Here is a 23,009-nt window from a genome sequence, read left to right as displayed (position 1 = left end):
TTCTTCCTGGTCCAACACTTTAAAGTCACAGGACACGATATTGACTTTAAAAGACCAGAACTATCGCCAAAACTGAACACTTTAACAACAGAATAATCAGAGAAGCCATCGAGATAGAAAACGCCCACAGCATGAACAAACGAGATGATACCTCCGCCTACCAGCCATTTGAAACCTGCCCTTATTGACAAACGTGTCCCTAACACGAGGAATGACACCAGACCCACCCTCACGAGGTCCACACAGGATGTCACCACCACACATCCACCCAGAAAGCACACCCAAACCCACACTGATCAGGAAGCACGACCAAGGACCAGAAGCCAGACCGCAGCTGCAACATTAGCCACTTCAAACCCTCCAATCCATACATGCAGCAGACTGACACCCACTACGAAGATGTAGCACGACCACGAACACGAAGCCAAACAGCAGCAGTGCAGCTCACCAGCTCAAATCCCCTGCAGCACAGATTAGACTGAGCACAACCAAGCCCCCACCAACACAGGACACACCCCAGCCAATCAGAGCACAGAAAACCCCATCCAATCAGAGCACAGCCAAGCTCCCACCCAATCAGTTCAAACCCCACTAGCAGTTAAAAGGAAGAAACAGCAATCACACATTGCTCCCAGAAGCACGGCTGAAGCCTGAAGATGACGAATGAGACTAAACGCCGCCAAGACACTTCCAATTTTACACGGAGAAACCCAATAACCAAAGACCTATATATATATATATATATATATATATATATATATATATATATATATATATATATATATATATATATATATATATATATATATATATATATACTCACTATGGTCATAAATCATGCCTCACAAAACAGATCACCAGGACAACCTAATTTTATTTTTTATTTATTTATTTATTTAATTTTTTTATTACTTTTTTCCAACAACAAAAAAAGAAAATACATTATTACACCCTTGTGCTATACAAAAAAAGGAAGATTTGGGTCTTCGGATATATCCTCATGATTGCCAAAATGCTTTCTACAGGTACAAGCATCCAATTTTCCAAGCGCATAATCCAATGGTTTCCAAGTCTTCCAGAAAATATCTTCTTTATACACACCACTTCTAATTTTATCAGATGTCATTTTATCATTTAAGGCTAATTTCCACATTTCAGAATTCCACTTTCTATTCTAAAATCACATCTAATTTCCAATATCTAGCTATAATTCTACCTATTATAATAGAATAGAATAGAATAGAATTTTTATTGGCCTTGATTGGACACACAAGGAATTTCTTGTATATATCCTCTCAGTGTATAAAAGAAAAGATATCATCAAACATCACAATTGATGATCAATATATCAATATAAATCATAAGGATTGCCAGCAACAAGTTATAGTCATACAGTCATCAAAGAGATTGGTGATGGAACTATGAACAATTAATAGTAGTAGATTCAGTAAATAGTCTGACAGTGTTGAGGGAATTATTTGTTTAGCAGAGTGATGGCCTTCAAAAACTGTTCTTGTGTCTAGTTGTTCTGGTGCAGTGCTCTATCCTTTTGAGGGTAGGAGTTGAAACAGTTTATGTCCAGGATGCGATCTGCAAATATTTCACGGCTCTTCTTGATTCGTGCAGTATACAGGTCCTCAATGGAAGGCAAGTTGGTAGCAATTATTTTCTGCAGTTCTAATTATCCTCTGAAGTCTGTGTTTTCTTGTTGGGTTGCAGAACCAACCAGACAGTTATAGAGGTGCAAATGACAGACTCACACCTCTGTAGAACTGGATCAGCAGCTCCTTGGGCAGTTTGAGCTTGAGTTGGCAGAAAGAATTCTTTGTTGTCCTTTTTAATGATGTTTTGATGTTAGCTGTCCATTTGAGATCTTGCGATATGATAGAACCCAGAAATTTGAAGGTTTCTACTGTTGATACTGTGTTGTCATTGTGAGAGGTGGAAGTATGGAAGGGTTTTTCCTAAATCTACCACCATTTCTACGGTTTTGAGTGTTCAGTTCCAGATTGTTTTGGTTGCACCACAAGGCTCATTTCCTCTCTATACGATTCCATTGTCTCAATGAGACCAATCACTGTTGTGTCATCTGCGAACTTCAGTAGCTTAACGAGGTCCACACAGGATGTCACCACCACACATCCACCCAGAAGCACACCCAAACCCACACTGATCAGGAAGCACGACCAAGGACCAGAAGCCAGACCGCAGCTGCAACATTAGCCACTTCAAACCCTCCAATCCATACATGCAGCAGACTGACACCCACTATGAAGATGTAGCACGACCACGAACACGAAGCCAAACAGCAGCAGTGCAGCTCACCAGCTCAAATCCCCTGCAGCACAGATTAGACTGAGCACAACCAAGCCCCCACCAACACAGGACACACCCCAGCCAATCAGAGCACAGAAAACCCCATCCAATCAGAGCACAGCCAAGCTCCCACCCAATCAGTTCAAACCCCACTAGCAGTTAAAAGGAAGAAACAGCTGATCACACATTGCTCCCAGAAGCACGGTTGAAGCCTGAAGATGACGAATGAGACTTCGTCGAAACGTCGCCAAGACACTTCCAATTTTACACGGAGAAAACCGAACAACCAAAGACCTATATATATATATATATATATATATATATATATATATATATATATATATATATATATATATATATATATATATATATATATATATATATATACTCACTATGGTCATAAATCATGCCGGTCACAAAACAGATCACTCATGTGACCAACCTAATTTTATTTTTTATTTATTTATTTATTTAATTTTTTTATTACTTTTTTCCAACAAACAAAAAAAAGAAAATAAATTATTACACCCTTGTGCTATACAAAAAAAGGAAGATTTGGGTCTTCGGATATATCCTCATGATTGCCAAAATCCACGTTCTCGAGGTACAGGTACCGAAGCATCCAATTTTCCAAGCGCATAATCCACGAATGGTTTCCAAGTCTTCCAGAAAATATCTTCTTTATACACACCACTTCTAATTTTAATATCAGATGTCATTTTATCATTTAAGGCTAATTTCCACATTTCAGAATTCCACTCTTCTATTCTAAAAATCACATCTAATTTCCAATATCTAGCTATTATAATTCTACCTATTATAATAGAATAGAATAGAATAGAATTTTTTATTGGCCAAGTGTGATTGGACACACAAGGAATTTGTCTTGGTGCATATCCTCTCAGTGTACATAAAAGAAAAGATACGTTCATCAAGGTATAACATTTACAACACAATTGATGATCAATATATCAATATAAATCATAAGGATTGCCAGCAACAAGTTATAGTCATACAGTCATAAGTGGAAAGAGATTGGTGATGGGAACTATGAAACGATTAATAGTAGTGCAGATTCAGTAAATAGTCTGACAGTGTTGAGGGAATTATTTGTTTAGCAGAGTGATGGCCTTCGGGAAAAAACTGTTCTTGTGTCTAGTTGTTCTGGTGTGCAGTGCTCTATAGCGTCGTTTTGAGGGTAGGAGTTGAAACAGTTTATGTCCAGGATGCGAGGGATCTGCAAATATTTTCACGGCTCTCTTCTTGATTCGTGCAGTATACAGGTCCTCAATGGAAGGCAAGTTGGTAGCAATTATTTTTCCTGCAGTTCTAATTATCCTCTGAAGTCTGTGTTTTTCTTGTTGGGTTGCAGAACCGAACCAGACAGTTATAGAGGTGCAAATGACAGACTCAATAATTCCTCTGTAGGACTGGATCAGCAGCTCCTTGGGCAGTTTGAGCTTACTGAGTTGGCGCAGAAAGGACATTCTTTGTTGGCCTTTTTAATGATGTTTTGATGTTAGCTGTCCATTTGAGATCTTGCGATATGATAGAACCCAGAAATTTGAAGGTTTCTACTGTTGATACTGTGTTGTCAAGTATTGTGAGAGGTGGAAGTAGATTTCCTAAAATCTACCACCATTTCTACGGTTTTGAGTGTGTTCAGTTCCAGATTGTTTTGGTTGCACCACAAGGCTAGTCGTTCGACCTCTCGTCTATATGCGGATTCGTCATTGTCTCGAATGAGACCAATCACTGTTGTGTCATCTGCGAACTTCAGTAGCTTAACAAATGGATCATTGGAGATGCAGTCATTGGTATACAGAGAGAAGAGAAGTGGGGAGAGCACACAGCCTTGGGGGGCCCCTGTGCTAATTGTACAGGTATTTGATGTGATCTTGCTTAGCTTCACCTGCTGCTTCCTGTTTGTTAGGAAGCTTGTGATCCACTTACAAGTCTGTTCCGGTACCTGTAGCTGGTTTAGCTTAGTTAGAAGAATGTTTGGAATGATGGTATTGAATGCTGAACTAAAGTCTACAAAGAGGACCCTTGCATAGGTCTTTGAAGACTAAGATGTTATTGCAGATTAACAGCATCATCTGTTGATCTATTTGCTCGGTATGCAAATGCAATCTTATTCGTGATGGTTTTCAGGTAGGACCAGCTTTCAATTTTCATGACTACAGATGTTAGATAACTGGTCTGTAGTCATTCAGTTTGATGGTCTTCTTCGCACTATGATGGTAGAGCGTTAAGAAGGAACATAGCACATCTCTAGTGATTTATTGAAAATATGGGTGAAGATCCAATTTCAGCACAGACTTTTAAGCAAGAAGGAGTTATCTTGTCTTCGCTTCCTGGCTTTTGTCTGTGAAATAGGTATTCTGTGATCACTAGTTGTGAACCCAATGAAATAAAGTTGAACTTGGCTGTTCTGTGTCTGAGATTTTAGATTGGCAGTTTCTTCAAACCTAGTAAAACTCATTCAGGTCATCTGCCAGTTGTTGATTACCTTCAGCCTGGGAAGGATTTGACCACATTTTTTAAGAGTTTTCAATTTGCTTTCATTTAAAATTGATTCTTTAGCTTTTCAGAGTAGCTTTTTTGCTGCTCTTATCTCAGTGCATTTTGGCCTGATTGTACAGCATTTTATCACCTTTTCTGTACTTCCTCAAATGTCGTAGCTGCTTATGTACCAAGGTTTACTGTATTCAATTCTATACATATATCTTAAAGCTGACATATGATGTTACATATCTTTTCATCCAGGAATATCTTAAAATATTAATCAGTGCAGTAAACATGCCTGTAGCTTAATATTCCTCTAATTTTCACTTTTAATTATTTTTTATGGCTAAGTCTTTGCCTGTAAGCATACAATGAATCATGCTGATAATGTCACTGCACTAAAGACCCATATCTTTTAGTGTTGTAATCATAATTCTAATCAATTCTTTTTCATATTGTATAAACTTATTACCAAAGCCTAAAGCCTCCACAATTACTTTAATAGTTTCCCATTGTACGGAATCAAAAGCTTTAAAAATATCCAATGATACTATACCAATTTTATCACCATTATGTTCAGCTACATCTATAATATTTAATACTCTTCTAACAATATCACTCATGTATCTACCCTTCACGAAACCTACTTGGTTGTAACTTATATATCTATCTATAAATCTATTTAATCTATTACTTATAATAGCAGTAAATATCTTTGCATCCTGATTAATTAAAGAAATGGGCCGATAGGACTCAATCCTTTCTAAATCTTTATCTGGCTTAGGAATTAGGGATATCACCGTTCTATTCCATGACGTTCTATTCCTCTCCACCATGTAATATTCCATTAAATAATTTTTGCAATCTTGGTATTATTAATTATTTAAATTCTTTATAGAACTCAGCAGGTAATCCATCCTCACCTGGAGCTTTCCCTAATTTTATTTTTTGTATAATGCCATTAATCTCATCTTGTGTTATATCTTCTTCCATCAATTCCTTATATGTTTGATCAATTTTCACCACATATTTTTCTAAATAGCTTTGCAATTTTCCCCGATTAACTGGTTTCTTTGAATATAGATTCTGAAAAAAATTTCTAACCACTTCACATTTCTCTAATTTTTTATAACATCTTATACCTCTGTCATCTATCAAAACTCCAATTTCTCTCTTCTCTCTTTTATTTTTCACCATCTTTGCCAATAAATTAGTATTTCTATTACTAAATTCAAAAATTCCTATTTAAATATCTCAAATTTCTTTTTACTAACTCTGTATCCTCTTCTATCATTTTATTTCTTAACATATTAAGCTCCTGAAGAATTTTTTTTTCTTTAGTAAGCAAAAATTGATTTTCCAATTCTTTAATCTGGTTTTTATCTCTTTCCATTTTAATTTTATAATTTTTATATTTCCTACTTGATAATTTAATACTCTCCCCTCTAAACACCGCTTTCATCGCATCCCAAACAATTTCAAATTTAACCTCCCCGTTATCATTTAATCTCCAACTTTCCTCCAATTTTTTAAGTATCCATTTTTTATCCTTTTCATTTTTATACAGTTTCTCCTCATATCTCCAATAACTTTTTTTCTCAAAATTAAAATCTAAATCCACCATAACTTCTGCATGATCAGAATCTTTAAATTCCCACATCTACCTTATCCACATTATTCAACAAATCTTTAGAAAGAAAAATATAATCAATTCTAGAATATGTATTATATATCTTAGAGAAAAGTATATACTCTTTCAATTCCTTTGACCTCTCTCCACATCCACCACGCCGTTTGAAGCATCCACGTATTTAAAATCCCCATTTTATTTGCTCCTCCACAGGTGGGATTAGTACTATCTATTTTATCTCTGATTAAATTAAAATCCCCAGCCACAATTACTTTCCCTACACTTTCATTCTCCAAAATTTTTGTTATTTTTTCAAGAAATTCTCTTTGTTTTTCATTCGGTAAATATAAATTAACAAGTGTCACTTTTTCCTCATTAAGATTTCCAACAATTATTACATATCTTCCATCTTCATCCAAAATTACCTGATGTTTTCAAAATACACCCTATCTGATATCAGTGTTGCAACTCCTCTGGCTTTTGAAGTTCCAAATGCTTTTTCATATATTTGCATACCTTTTATATACATTCTATTTGAATCTTCAGAATTCTGATGGGTTTCTTGTAGTAATAAAATATCTGGTAAATCTCTTTAATCTTAAATTCCAATCTTCTTCTTTAATCTGATTCCTGTACCCTTCACATTCCATGACATTATTTTATAACTCCCATTTAAAAATATAAATTTTCAATCCTATCCCCGCCTCTTCCTTTCTGTGCCCAAACCCCAACATTAAACTCCCATTTAACCAACATTTAACATATAAAAAACGATAAGAAAACCAGAAAAAAACCAAAAACAAGACAAACAATAAAATACAAACAATCTTCTTCCCCCACATCCTCATCGGTTTCGCCTCTATAAAGAGAATGGGGGAGAGGGGGCGTGCCAATGTCCGGGCCACTTCTTTCGGCTGTCTATTTAAATTCATCACTCAAGAAAAAGATAGTGATGGCTCTCCCGCATTCGCTTCGTATTTTCCAAGACTCTTATCTGCTTCTTCTCCTACTGTATCCTCACGACTTTTCTTCTGTTCAACCAACACAGGTGATATTTCTTTCCTCTTTAACCCTTTAGGGTCTTGCCCTCCAATAGCCCCTTTTTCTTCTTCTGGGGTTGATGTTTCCGCGTGTGTTCCACCCATCTTAAGCATTTGATCTTTTATCTCCATTAAATCCTCCATCTCAATCAGTCCAAGCTCCCGTAAATATAATAATGCATCTATGTCTGGGGTAATTGTACGCATCCTTCCTTTATAAAAAAAATTCAATTGTTGTGGTGGCCTCCAATTATATTTAATTCCATTATCTCTCAAAACTTTTGTAATTGGTTTAAAAAAAAATCTCCATGCCCTTTCTTCTCTTGATATATCCGGGAAGACTTGAATAGTCTTCCCTTCAAACTTCAAAGCATCTCCCATCTCTCTCACCTTGGCCATAACTTCCAGCTTATCACCAAGATTTGCGAACCTGACAAGCACATTCCTGTTAGAGCCATTTTGCCTTCTATATCCAATTCTAAAAACACTTGCCAGGTCTGCTATTGTGAACGTAAGTTGCGTATCCAAATCATTAATCCATTTCAAAACCCGCTGTTTCAATTTATCCTCCTTTTCTTCTGATTCTCGGATAACCAAATTATATTTCCTCATCTCTTCTTCCAAGAGACAAATTCTCTTATCTTGCTGCTCATTTTTATAAAATATTTCACCAATTTGCCGATCCACTTTTACCTCATGTACATGGATCTGCTCCATTTCATCTTTAATAATTGTCATTTCCTCTCTTTGCTTTGCAAAATTTTCATTCATTTCTTGTTTCATCTTTTTCATTTCCGATGTCATTTCCAATGTCATATTATCCATACGCTCTGATAATCCTGCTATTTTTTCCCCAATTTTATTTAAAGCTGCAGCAAGTTGCTGCGTTTCTGAAAGTTGTTGAGTCATTTTAAAAAATCTTAAAATTTTTTCCAAACTAGTATTTCAAACCAATTTTACAGAGGGTCTTAATGAAGATCAAGGGACGGCAGTCTTTTAATTGAAGCGAAGCGGCTTATTTTGCACTCGTTATCTCTCAGTAGCTTGTGACTCATAGTCACTCCACAAAGAAACACAGATACCTCACAGCTTTTAAACAATAATCAGCGCCATTTTTTCTTCACGTCAACAAAGGAGAAAAAAATTTACTGCTTCGTACCAACTTAAACTTCAGAAAAAAATCCTTTTTTTGTTATCTGTGATATAAACAAGCTATTAATTTCCTCTCATAAAAAAATTATCCGCCCAGTAAAATCCTATTGCTGCCGGTCAGTCCAACACAAAAGATCGGTTTACTCTTCAGTTAAATTCTTCTCATTAACAAATTCAGTCTTTAATATTCACTCCTTGACCTCAGCAATAAAACACAGAACACGATAGTTATAATAGGAAAAGCAAAAGACAACAATTTATTCCAAACTTATCGTGTCTGCCAGTCGGCTCGGTCACCCCCACGCTGTAAAAACTCCTTAATTCAAGCAGTTTCAGATGACCTACCAGTCTTAAATTCAGTCTGCTGGGCTGTTAGAATAGAATAGAATAGAATAGAATAGAATAGAATTTTTTATTGGCCAAGTGTGATTGGACACACAAGGAATTTGTCTTGGTGCATATGCTCTCAGTGTACATAAAAGAAAAGATACGTTCATCAAGGTACAACATTTACAACACAATTGATGATCAATATATCAATATAAATCATAAGGATTGCCAGCAACAATTAACACTTTCACTTCATGATTTATTAACTTTCATCCATAACGGTGCATTCCAAACAGCATAAATCCTCATAAATCTTCATTAATAAGCCCTGTGAAGTGAAGGAAAGGTCCTTACCCCACCACGGTCATGGCCACGCCCCTCACCAACCTAATTTTATGACCTTTTGTGCAGTGTTCCTTAAGTGTACTCTTGTTGAGTTTTGGCAAAATGTAAATTGCGGTCATGTGACCTCAGGATACTGAAAATGGCTGGTTGCCAAGCCCCCCAACATGCAGTCACATGACAGTGTGATGGGGTGGCCATCAGAACTTTGGTGTTGTGTCTGCTGGAGCCCCTGAGCCGGGCCTCCTGGCTGAGAGTGACTCAGAGAGTGAGGGGGAAAAGCCGACAGGGCTTCCCTCTGCGGGACCTTCCTCTCCGGCTCCGCTCCAGGTCCCAGAGGCAGGCCAGGTGGAGGAGGAGGAGCTGACACAGCCGACCCCTCCTCCTTCTCTCTGGCAGAGCTCCAAGAGCCAGCTGAGGAGAATCAATTGTGGCTAGATGCAAGGCAGCGACGCCGAGTGAAGCATGCACAGCAAAAGGAAGGAAGGGGCCAGCCCAGGGAGTGCTGAGTAACGGAGCCACACCCCACAGGGTATAAAAGTGGGTGGAGCTGCCTTTGGGCTCCGTGACAGACAAAAACAGACTTTTGGGAGCTTTGGCTGTGATATTGTATGATTAAGACTTTGGCTTCTGTTTTTTTTTATGAACTGCACTTACACTGGTCTGAGGAGAACTTGGCAGGCAATCGCAGGTTCGTTGCCAGGACTGTTATCTGTCGTCGGAGTAAATTGCTGGCAAAGATAGTCATCTTGCGTGTCTTTTTGGTTGTGGTTGGGAAGGGACAGAACATTTGGAATCAGGTCATAAGTACCTCCAGAAAGGTTTGCCGTAACTTTGAAGCACAGGTAGTCCTTGACTTACGACCATAATTGAGCCTAAAATTTCTGTTGTTAAGTGAGGTGTTAGTTAAGTGAGTTTTGCCCCATTTTATGACCTTTCTTGTCCCGGTTGTTAAGTGAATCCCTGCACCTGACATTGAGGACTACCTGTAGACCAGAGTGAAATTATTTTTCAACCATTGTCATTTTGATATAGACGAAGGAGTGGTGTGGTGGCCTAGAGGTGGAGCTCTCACCACACAATCAGGAGGCTGTGAGTTTGATCCTAGGTAGAGGCAGATATTTCTCTCTCTGGGCACACTGAGAATATATTACTGAACATAACTCAGCATTGGTGACAGGAAGGGCATCCGGCCATTAAAACACTCTGCTAGCGTCATTCAGTTGCCCAGGCTTCACCCGGCAAGGGATTGTGGGGCCGTTAATAGAAGATGGTGATTTTGATATACACAAACAATGGCAAAAGAGGACTCCCTTTCCCTTTTTCTTTTGTGCCAAGGCGAGGCTTTATGTAAGCAGTCGATAAACAGAAGAAGTCGTAGTCGTATCCATCCCTTGGATGCCAACATACAGCGCAGGCCTCTCGGTGACATTCAGAATGTGTGTGAGAATCAAAATGCGGCTCCAGCTCAGAGTTCATGGCAATCGGTCCAGCCAACCCAAAATACTCACAATGGAAGCCAAGGCAGCGTCTCCCAACGCCGGGAGAGGCACAACCGGATGGAAAGAGACAGAAGGTAATTGCTATTGGCGGCTTCTTGAGTTTGCCGTTCTCTGTGGAAGTATTTCCGATTCCTTTTTCGAGAGCCTTTTGAATTAAAAAGAATGTAAAACCCCACCCCACCCCACCCTGCACAAATTAAAAGAAGACACCTAGGAAGGTTGGAAATGGGATTCACACAATCCTAGGATGCTGCAACTCTCAGAATTGTGAGCCAGTTACCAAGTGCATGAATTTTGATCACATGACCGTGGGGATGCTACGAGGGTCGTAAGTGCGAGGACTGGCCCATCAGTCACTTTTTCCCAGTGGCATTACGGTTTTGAATGGCGGCTAAGTGAATGGTTGTACATTGAGGACTACCTGTATAAAGCCTTTTTGGGTTCAAGAATTGACCATGATTATATATATTTCTAGGCGCAGAATCAGGATTTGCTGTGATGAACTGAATCTTCTAGTTCCGTTCTGCACTTCAGACACTGACAAGGCAACAACCTTGCAATGGACAACAGCATTTCTAAAATATATTCAAGAGCGACATGGAGATTCTCTGAAAAAGGTCAATAAGCTCCACATTAATATATAAAGCATTGTAAGAGGAAAGTTATAGCAATACCTCAATGTTCCTTGGACAATATTTGATTATTCATAGGATCATTTTTTATTCTTTCCATAGTCTCTACATCTTCAGTTGCTCAGCCTATAAGTTACATAAGGTGCAGTCCGTAAGCTAAACAGGTAGACACTAATATTAGCCCAATGAATAATAGCTACCAATGTTTTTCTCATTATATAGGACAGGCTTGGATAAATCTTTTGGTAGCTGGGGAGATCCCAAAGGTGCTTTCTCAAGAGGCAACTGGACTTCCTTTGTATTTCTTTGAAGACATTTCGCTTCTCAGCCAAGAAGCATCTTCAGCTCTGGAGTTGGAAAAGTTGGAGTCTGGAGAGCTGAGGAAGCTTTTTGAGAAGCGAAACATCTTCAAAGAAAAATAAAGTCCATTTGCCTCTTGAAAAAGCACTTTTGGGACAACCGTGACCTGGATTACTGAGACATTTAGCTGCGGAGTTGATGTTGTATGTGCAGTGTAAGGGCTTAATTTTATTATTTTATTTTATTATTTTACCCCAACTATTTGGGAATAAGTTCTGTACTTTGCCTAACTTTTAGAGTTTGCACATCACATGCTTCTTACATTAGAAAGGGAGAAAACTGGCTGAAATTGCCAAAATGTTTGATTTGTATTCAGTACTAGTTCTATAGGTTGCACAAAGTCCTCCAGCAACGTTCCTGCCAAAGGCCATTAGCACCTCTGATAGTGTTGGGATCCAGCATCCGTTTCCTTTGTGCAGGAAATATTTTAACTAAGTAAGGCATGTGGCTTAGTTGTTAAAGCACAAATTTTTAAAGGCGAAAAAGATTTGATAATCTAAGTATCTGAACAACAAAAACACTACTACTTACCTAAGTGCACTGCTTTCCTAAAAAAGTACACAGTGAAGTTTGAACACTATAAAAATGACAGAAGTGATACACACAATATAATCTAAAGAAATATATGCCTATATTTAAAAGCAAGCAGCTTTTAAACTTCCGAGGTGACGTCATGGTGGTGCAGTTCAGGAGAATGGGGCTCCGTTCTTTCGGACCAAATTTTCGCGTCTGGAAGCTGGTAGAGGCAAGGTCCAACCCTGAAGGGGTCGGCATTGTAGAGGGGAAAATCTAGGGGCGATGGGGAGAAGAGCGATCCCCCATTGCGGAAGGAGGAACCCCTTGAATTCAGCATGAAAGATGGTTGGGTCTGGAGGCGTAACTGCCTGACTGAATTGTGAAGGAGGCAAAAAGTGAGAAGCAGCGAGACATATCAGTGGATAGTGACAGGACGAAATGAGATACCGAGTTGCTTCTCTAAATTGGTGGAATCTACAAGCCGATGGACAAGTGAGTCTCCAAAAGGGGAGAAGCGGCGCCTTGGCGGTGGAAGCGAAGTATTGAGAAGACAGAAGAAAGAGGAGAGAGGGAGATTGGACAATCTGAATGAAAATAGTGTTGGAAAGCTGTATTAACTGTATTAACTATTGAGACTGAATCTGGTGATTGGGATCGAGTGATTAGGGACTGCGGATATACAGATAGAGACGTCAAGGCTTGTAGAGGGAAGAGAAGTGACAGTGACTGTGCATATTAGAAGGAGCTGACATCTTGGACTTTGGACTTGTAAAGTTGAGAGCAGAGGAGGTGTGGATGGAATAGCAAGACTGAAGAGAGAAGGACCTATCTAAAATTGGTGAAAGATTGTGGATTGGAAAGATCTGTGGCCAGTCGTGTATATTGACTATTTATTATCATTTATTACTGTGTACTTTTATAGTTATTATTTACCATCTAATTTATCTATGATAATATCTATATAATCTATATAATTGATAGAGGTACACTTAGACCTATATATTAGATTTTATAAATAGACAAATGGATTAAGAGGAAATATTGGATTGAACTTGATATATAAAACTTAGTTTTAAATAATTTATATTTTGGTTACACTTTTTTTTTAATTATTATAAGGTATTCTGTTTGTGTATTGTTAAATGAACTTTGATTGGAATTGATAACGGTATTACTAATTAGAATTGTAGAATTAATTGTAGAACTTAATTGTTAATTAGTTTAGTAAGCAGCGCTTTGGACAATAATGGCTAAGCTATAGGGGGAATATCAATATAAGAGCAAGATCTATCTGTTAATAGTAGTTATATGATAAGTGAGCGGAGTAGAAGGAATTTTTACTAGAAGAAAGCTCTTTGAGGAAACAAAGAATAGGTAATTTATGGTACTGTGGAGGAAGCTCTTTAAGAGTTTAGATATGACAAGTACGGCGACGATCATTAAAACTGCAAAGAAAACGATACAGATGATGGCTTCCCCAGCAGGACAGAAATTAATAGGAGACGTTTTGTGAGGAGAGAAACAGGATCCTCAATGAATGTACAAAGTATGTAGTCGACATTTTTTGATATGAGGCAAGAGCTGAATCCAAAGGAAGTTTGGAGAGAATTAAATCCACAAAAAAGACAGTATATCTTTTTGTCTAACCCACATTGTTCATGGTCCAGGATAGACCTGGTATGGATGGATCTGGAATTAAGCAAAAAAATAGAGGAGGTAGAGATAATACCAAATACATGGGCGGACCATGACCTACTGATATTGAAATGGAGGGGAAGAGCCTGACCAGGTGGCTCAGTGGCTAAGACACTGAGCTTGTCATTCAGAAAGGTTGGCAGTTTGACGGTTAGAATCCCTAGTACAGGTCTCCTGAATGAGTAGGGGGTTGGACTAGATGACTTGATGGGAAAATGGGGAAAAAATTACAATACATAATGTTACATATATTAATGGCAAGTAGAATTGCTTTAGCATAGAATTGGAAACAGACTGACATTCCTCCAGACCACATGATAATAAGGAAAATCTATGAATGTGCAGAAATGGATAGATTGTCTATGGAAATGAAGGAGAGGGAAGAATCCGAGTACTATCAAATTTGGAATAGATGGTATTCCTGGCTCGAGAGTAACCATAAAACCTAAGGTATAAGTCATAAAAAGTATAATATATAGAATGTAAAATTTATAAGAAATATATGATATTTAAAAGCAGTACACCATAATAAATACTTTATTTTGCCAATCAGTGCTCACTATATTAACTTCTTCAGTGCTTCAAGAACCAAAAATCAGAAAAACTCGGCAGCGTCGCAGCGAGACGGACGGGGAAGAGCGAGCTCTGCTAAGCTTTGCGAATTCCCCAGGCTGACAAACTGTCATTTGAGGGGTCTTCGGATCGGAACTGTCCTGTAGGGATGGTGAAAAAGGAGAGGTACCTTGGATGACCAAGAGGAACCGGCAAGTTCCTCAGAGGTCAGAGGAAAGCTATCTGGCTCAACAGCGGTGGTGGCGGCTACCGCAGCCATTAATAAACTGGGGCAACCGGACAAGATTTTGAACAGGAGCAGTGATTTGAACAAAATGTTGAAGTTGGCTGAGTGAACACCAACTCACAAGAAAATATTTTATTTGACATCTGGGAAAAAATCTTTGGCGGTGGAATAGCAGCTAAACTAAGAAGGCATGTAAACACAATGTAATTAAGAGAAATGGAAGCTTTACCCAAGGATTCGAGAGAAATGGGGATTTTTAAATTGAAGTGGAGACCCCTCAAAAAAAAAAAAGGGGGGGGGAAGGAATCCTTTAAACAAAGTTGGAAAATTTACGAACTTTTAAAATTTGCTGTTGGAATACAAGAAGGGGGGAAAAAAGAAGACGACGACGGGGTATTTAGAATTACAACATGGGAAACCTTTCTGACTTTTCTCTTCTCCTGTGAGCTGGAACTAATTAAATTGGGATGTTGATTTTAAATTGAACTAATTGGAAATAACTGGAACAGTTAAAAAACTAAAGTAAAATAAAGTGCAGCTTTAAACAAAAGAAACAAAATGGATACCTTCATTAATTGTTGATTAGGTTGTGGATTGTAAAAAGATACCCTCAGGCGGAAGAGAAAACTACATTGACTAGCATTTTGTGGAAAATTCCTCTACTGGAGAGAGATAAGACTGGTGAGAACCAAGAGGGAGGTTTTTTCCTGTACGCTGTTTGACTTTGATAATAAACAAGAAATATAACTTTGAAAATACAGAATGGTGCAGGGAATAATCGAAATGATGAAAAAGATGTATATGACTCTAAAACAAGAAATAAAAGAAATAATTACAAGACCATAAGGAAAACGGGAACAAAGGAAGTAGGAGCGACACCGGAATTTACATCAAATAAAGAAACCATGAAGCAAGAGAGAGTATTGGAAGACAAAAAAAAAATGTTGATGATAAATCTTTAAATGATTGTGAAATTTTAAATGAGTCTAAAGAGAGAGATGAGAGGATTTATAAAGAAGGGGAAAACTAAAAGGGAAACAGCACAAAGAAATTAGAAGATAACACTGGGATTAGTAATAAGAAAAAAGAAATTATTAAAAGGGGGATGAGGACTTTAAATAGAAAAGTATTGCAAATAAGACGGGTTAAAAAAAAAGGGAGGAAGAAACAAGGAGTGACAGAAGGAGAAAAATACAAAGTCAAAAGATTACTTAGGGATCAGTGGAGAAAAGCTAAAAATGGGGAAGGAAGGAGAGTGGACGGAAATTCAGGACAAACAAAGGAGTAAAGAATTTTAAGAGGAAGAAGGATAAAAAGGAGAAAGAGAAAAAAAAGGAAAATAAAAAAGAATTGAAATTGAAATTGAAACTGGTTGAACTATTAAGGTGATTTGAAACATTTAAATAATGAGAGTGAATTCTAATATCAGAAAAGTTGATTGAAGGCTATAATGGATTTTTAGCTTTAATGATATTGTAAAAGTTATTATGTAAAATTTCTTAAACTGAGTTTTTGCTTGTTCTCTTTTCTCTTTTTTCCTTTGATTATGGAAAACAATTTATAAATTGTCATTGAAATGTAAAGATATGATTGATGATGATGTTAAGCAGAAGATACACTATATCAGAATATATATTAAGGGGAAATAAAAGGGTTTAATATAAATGGGAGTAAAGTGGGTGAAGAAGTATAATTGGATAAAAGTTTAAAGATGGGGGTGAAAGATAAGATTAGACTTTTAAGACGATTGCAAATAAGGAAAGAAAAATGAGAGAAATATATTGATGAAAGCATGGAAGGAGGTTGAAAATAACCAGATTGGATGTGAACATGTACCTGGCCGATATTTTGTTCAGAAAAGATGTTTTGTATGTTGTTTTCTGTTGTCTAAAAATAAAAAAACTTGACAAAAAAAAAGGGGGGGGGAAGGAATCCTTTAAACAAAGTTGGAAAATTTACGAACTTTTAAAATTTGCTGTTGGAATACAAGAAGGGGGGGAAAAAGAAGACGACGACGGGGTATTTAGAATTACAACATGGGAAACCTTTCTGACTTTTCTCTTCTCCTGTGAGCTGGAACTAATTAAATTGGGATGTTGATTTTAAATTGAACTAATTGGAAATAACTGGAACAGTTAAAAAACTAAAGTAAAATAAAGTGCAGCTTTAAACAAAAGAAACAAAATGGATACCTTCATTAATTGTTGATTAGGTTGTGGATTGTAAAAAGATACCCTCAGGCGGAAGAGAAAACTACATTGACTAGCATTTTGTGGAAAATTCCTCTACTGGAGAGAGATAAGACTGGTGAGAACCAAGAGGGAGGTTTTTTCCTGTACGCTGTTTGACTTTGATAATAAACAAGAAATATAACTTTGAAAATACAAAATGGTGCAGGGAATAATCGAAATGATGAAAAAGATGTATATGACTCTAAAACAAGAAATAAAAGAAATAATTACAAGACCATAAGGAAAACGGGAACAAAGGAAGTAGGAGCGACACCGGAATTTACATCAAATAAAGAAACCATGAAGCAAGAGAGAGTATTGGAAGACAAAAAAAAAATGTTGATGATAAATCTTTAAATGATTGTGAAATTTTAAATGAGTCTAAAGAGAGAGATGAGAGGATTTATAAAGAAGGGGAAAACTAAAAGGGAAACAGCACAAAGAAATTAGAAGATAACACTGGGATTAGTAATAAGAAAAAAGAAATTATTAAAAGGGGGATGAGGACTTTAAATAGAAAAGTATTGCAAATAAGACGGGTTAAAAAAAAAGGAAGGGAGGAAGAAACAAGGAGTGACAGAAGGAGAAAAAAATACAAAGTCAAAAGATTACTTAGGGATCAGTGGAGAAAAGCTAAAAATGGGGGAAGGGAAGGAGAGTGGACGGAAATTCAGGACAAACAAAGGGAGTAAAGAATTTTAAGAGGAAGAAGGATAAAAAGGAGAAAGAGAAAAAAAAGGAAAATAAAAAAGAATTGAAATTGAAATTGAAACTGGTTGAACTATTAAGGTGATTTGAAACATTTAAATAATGAGAGTGAATTCTAATATCAGAAAAGTTGATTGAAGGCTATAATGGATTTTTAGCTTTAATGATATTGTAAAAGTTATTATGTAAAATTTCTTAAACTGAGTTTTTGCTTGTTCTCTTTTCTCTTTTTTTTCCTTTGGATTATGGAAAACAATTTATAAATTGTCATTGAAATGTAAAGATATGATTGATGATGATGTTAAGCAGAAGATACACTATATCAGAATATATATTAAGGGGAAATAAAAGGGTTTAATATAAATGGGAGTAAAGTGGGTGAAGAAGTATAATTGGATAAAAGTTTAAAGATGGGGGTGAAAGATAAGATTAGACTTTTAAGACGATTGCAAATAAGGAAAGAAAAATGAGAGAAAATATATTGTTGAAAGCATGGAAGGAGGGTTGGAAAATAACCAGATTGGATGTGAACATGTACCTGGCCGATATTTTGTTCAGAAAAGATGTTTTGTATGTTGTTGTCTGTTGTCTAAAAAATAAAAAAAAACTTGACAAAAAAAAAGAGAGAGCTAAAATCAGTTTTAGAGTTTTTCCAGAGATTAGAAGAAAACTTTGTTAGGATAAAACAGACTGGATTCTGGTAAAATGGAAAACCCTGTGCAAGGGGGACAGGCAGAATATTCTTGTTAAGAAGGCAGACCATTTCTATTACCTTCTTGCTCTCTTGTTTTAAGCAATTGGTATTATTGTACTTCATATAAACCTTTCTCATTGTTGTTCATGCTGTAAACTGTTTAGGATCACATTAAATCATAATTTTTGCAAACGCACTCATATATATCTCATAGACCAGGGATGGCTAACCTTTTCTGGACTGAGTGCCCAAAGCTCGCATGTGCATATGTGAAAGCATGTGTGCATGCCCAAACCCCCCAAATGCCCCCTGCATGGCCCCCCGCATGTACACCCCCCAACACATCATTGCTCCCTCACATGTGCGTGCAGACCCCCGCCACACCCTCTGCCCCCCTTTGCATGCGCAGCAGAGATCTGAAAACCAGCTGGGCAGTGGGAGGTGTGCACGCATGCGCGGTGGAGCTGAGCTGGGGTGACGGCTCGTGTGCCATACAGGGCTGAAATCCTCTGAAGTCTACCAGTTTGCTTTGCTACTGGTTTGCTTTGTGCGCACATGTGCGATGCATGAAACGCATGCTTAGTGTGCATGCACACCACATGCGCTACCGCGCAGTGTTGAGAGAGGATTAAGGAGTCTTTTCTGAGTCTGCAAAGGTAAGTAGAACAGTGAGGGGGTGGAACAGCTGTGCTGCGCGTTTTAGATTTGCTAGTAAGCAGGATTTCCTGCTTTCTAGCGAATCTAAATCACTTGGCACAGCTGATAGTCGGAAATACCGGTTCGCCTGAACTGGTAGCATTTTTTTTTTACTACCGGTTCACCCAAATGGGTTACATTTTACTACTGGTTCGGGAGAATCAGTCCGAACCAGTAGCATTTCACCCCTGGTGCCATCAGAGAGGTTGATGCATGCCACCTCTGGCACACGTGCCACAGATTCGCCAATTGGCTCAGTCTGCACAAAATTCTCACTCTGAAAGGGTGTCAGTGACTGAAACACACATGTTCACAATTAAACTAAAGCTTAGCTGAATTTGACTACATTGGTTTTGAGTAGATCCTATTATTTTTTACATCGAATAAAGCTGTGAAGCTAAGACAGGTACCAGATTTAAACTTTAGATTCTAGACTAGAAGGACATGTCAATCAAAGGTTTCACCCTAGAAATGTCAAATCAGGTACTCAGTAAACAATAAGATACAACCAAATAATTATGGAGCAGCCAATCAATACTCATCTCAGTCTTGAAGTTACTGTCCTTAAGATGTTCCTAAGGTGAACCAGGCAGAAAAAGATGCTAGGGACCATGCCTTTCCTTTAGTTGTGGATTCATTAGTTCTTGAGCTACATTCAATAGAGCAAAAGAACAGGTTTAATCCAGAGCCTGTTTGATGTAGTGGTGAAGGCATCAGGCTAGAAGCTGGAGGCGGCCTGGGAGGGGGGGGCAGTGAATGGGACTATGAGTTCTAGTTTCACCTTATGCACAAAACCAGCTGAGTGACCTTGGGCCAGTCACTCTCTCTCAGCCCTAGGAAAGAGGCAATGGCAAATCACTTGATAAGCTTCATGTTTTTCAGCTGCTTATTACATTCAGCCGTTCTATTACACCTGAGTAAAGTAGCTGGTTATCAATGTTATTAAAATAATTTGTATTGATCAAGTATGTTTGTATGTACTGGACCTTAAAAAAAATACTCTACAAACAGTTTTTGAGAGAAGCCACATAACTTTAGATGTCACTGTATTGACTGTCTTTAGGGAGATCTTTGTACATAGAGTTGTCATAAACGTTATTTATTCATCCTGGAATTGCTTTTTTTTTTTTTAATTTTAGGAATTCGAAACTGTATTCTGTGGTAAAACAGGCAGAAGGCTAAAATTAACAAGATCAGATCCCATAGCAACCTGTGCAGCCCAGGAGATCACACAAAATAGTACATCTACGGACATGAAATAATACGATCTTCATATTCAAGAGCTGGTGAAAAATGATCCAGGATGTCTAAGCCTAAATTCACCCACTGGACTTTTCTTATAATATGGTCGACAGGATATAAATATATATATAAACACCGAAGAAATGACAAGTTTATTCAAAACAAGGAAAAAAGAACAAAACCAACAATGTTAATTTAGTAGAGCTTTTCATTTTGAGGCAGGGCAAAAATATTGTTCAAGACTAGTACATGCTACTCCCCATCTCATTCCTATTTTTGATTTTGTTTTATCAAATATATATAATAATTAAAATGTGTAGCAACCTGTTTTTCCCCTCTTGAGCGTGCTCATATTTATATAAATTAATAGATGTGCCATGAGAAACCAGTTTTGGTATTGGAAGAAGAAATGTAAGTAATTTATAAACTATATAAAAATGGTAATTGTATATAGTAGCTCAGATCTTCCCTTTTTCAAAGTTCATACCCTGTAAAACTAAAATCTATAGAAAAAGCTGTTCACCATGCGTTACAAACACACTACTATTTTAAATATGTTTTGCACTTTCTCTAAGAACTTCTCATTCAGGATAAAGAAAAAGATTATATTTTGTACAAACATCCATTTCAGTGGATAGAAGAAATGCAACTGTAAGTTCTGATGAAACTCTCATCTACTTCTCTGGTGTTTTATGTGACAATTCCCATTCTTCTAGTGCAAAAGTGATATTTTGTAAAAATACATGAATTTTAAGTGCACATATTTTTTTCCTTTCATTTTTTAAAAGATAACTACTAGCTATATTTGTTAGGAAAGCGGATGTATTTAGCATATTTAATTGACAGTGGCTTTATCAGAACAGATAATGCTAATAGGTATTCTTATACAGAACTTATCACAAAATAAATACTGTTTAAATCACGGATATTCGTACTTGTGAGGACCCTTTATTTTCAATCACCAAATTAAAAAAACGAAAAGAAAGCCGAATTAGCCTATTATAAGATAGGCAGGCACAATATTACAGTTTTTAAATGTATTTTTACCGTAATGTATACAACTCATTTTTGATTGTTTTCTGTGCTTTGGGTTTGTATCAATACTTAATGTGGAAAGGGTATAATGTGTTGTTACTGAATAGCCTTTATAATAATGGAGAAATGTTTAAATTCATCTCTTAAGAAACAGAGGTGTGCACATTTTTCCTCATAAACCATGCATTAGAATGGACATTTACTAAGAATTCACACCCTAGAGTGGGCTCTAAGTATATCATGATATTCCACTGAATGTTGTAGAATCTGTTTCCAGTGCAGTTGTGATTAATTCACACCCACAAAAACTCAAATGGATGTCCAACATGGCTTCTGATCCAATAGATTAAGCTGCTGTGGATCCAAAATTTAGGGGAGTGAATTTCAAGGGAATCTTTGAATTATGCACATTTTATAAAGGGTAATTTTAATCATCCAGTCTGATTCAATTCACCCTTTACATTTGTGAACCCAGTCAAAATTGGGAGCTCTGCAAAGTATCCCACTTCCTAGCCATTTAACAGGACGACATCTAAATTGCCTGTCTGAATTATCTGCCCAGGTATGTACAGTTGGACCATCTGGCAAATAATACAACATTTATATCTGTTATTTTACCAGTAATAATACGGGATTAATAAACACCAAATAGTGCCAAATGAAGTCACTGCAAAAACTGATCTAATCTTAGGAAGAAGGAAACACTCTAACTGGAAAATACTTCAAGAATAACGGTGCATCTCTTCAAAAAACTGATCGTTTATACATGGCATGAAATAGAAATTAACTACAGGGTCCATTATGCATAAGTTGATCTTTTCTTCTCCAGTGGAACTGAAATATAGCATTTTATTAACTTTCTTTCAAGCAGGGCAATGTTTCTTTCACTGTGTATGAACAATTCCATTGTGAGGGTCCTTCATCCTCTCTAAGGTTCGAGGTTTTCTTGCAGACGTTTCATTACCAAACTAGGTGACATCATCAATGCACTGATGATGTTGCCTAGTTGGATAACTAAACTTCTGCAAGAAAACCATCAAGCTCAGAGAGCACCAAGGGCCCCACAGTTCAACCTTGAGCTACAAATATTCTCTTTTGGTAACAATTCCATTGAATGTCATGCTTCCCTTTCCTCATTTCATTCAACTTCATGCAGCTTTACGATTCTTGAATTTCCCGCTAGCAGCAGCTCCCATACAGGCAGATGTGTCACAGAGTCCTGGAGTTCCTTGTGCTCCAGCTGAGCCTGGTCTTCCAGTGTCCCCTGGTAACCCAGGATCCCCGGGCGCACCATTCCGACCATCTTTCCTGATTCCAGGAACACCTGGTGGTCCTTAGGAGGGGGAAAAACAAAAGGCTCAGCATGTTATTCGGCATATTTTCAAGGACAAAGGCACCAGCTAAAAAAGCAATCACAATTTTTGATTTGGTTTGGTTTTAAAGCTAAGTGTGTTCAGAGGGCCGTTTTTCTTCCTCCATATCTAGATATTGATCTAGATTGCCAACTTCTTGACCTAGATCAAGGGGTCTCTAAATTTGGAAACTTTAAAACTTGTGGACTTCAACTCCAGATGGTTGGCT

The 23,009-nt window shown here is 37.4% G+C and overlaps 2 protein-coding genes across 2 annotated transcripts in view; one reads left to right on the top strand and one right to left on the bottom strand.

Annotated features, from left to right (window-relative positions):
- Window positions 1-20,413, top strand: part of TCFL5 (transcription factor like 5) — a 32,711-nt gene extending 12,298 nt beyond the window's left edge. Inside the window, exons 4-6 of the mRNA XM_058178008.1 lie at window positions 10,657-10,894; window positions 11,296-11,437; window positions 20,291-20,413. Of these exons, the coding sequence (XP_058033991.1) occupies window positions 10,657-10,894; window positions 11,296-11,437; window positions 20,291-20,413 (503 nt within the window). The remainder of the gene's footprint in view (window positions 1-10,656; window positions 10,895-11,295; window positions 11,438-20,290) is intronic.
- Window positions 20,414-22,502: 2,089 nt separating this feature from the next.
- Window positions 22,503-23,009, bottom strand: part of COL9A3 (collagen type IX alpha 3 chain) — a 73,536-nt gene continuing 73,029 nt past the window's right edge. The window contains exon 31 of the mRNA XM_058178009.1: window positions 22,503-22,761. Within this exon, the coding sequence (XP_058033992.1) occupies window positions 22,577-22,761 (185 nt within the window). The 3' untranslated portion in view covers window positions 22,503-22,576. The remainder of the gene's footprint in view (window positions 22,762-23,009) is intronic.

The sequence above is a fragment of the Ahaetulla prasina genome, chromosome 3 (assembly GCF_028640845.1).
Source record: "Ahaetulla prasina isolate Xishuangbanna chromosome 3, ASM2864084v1, whole genome shotgun sequence".
Taxonomy (NCBI): domain Eukaryota; kingdom Metazoa; phylum Chordata; class Lepidosauria; order Squamata; family Colubridae; genus Ahaetulla; species Ahaetulla prasina.
This window is presented reverse-complemented; position numbering and strand designations above follow the sequence as displayed.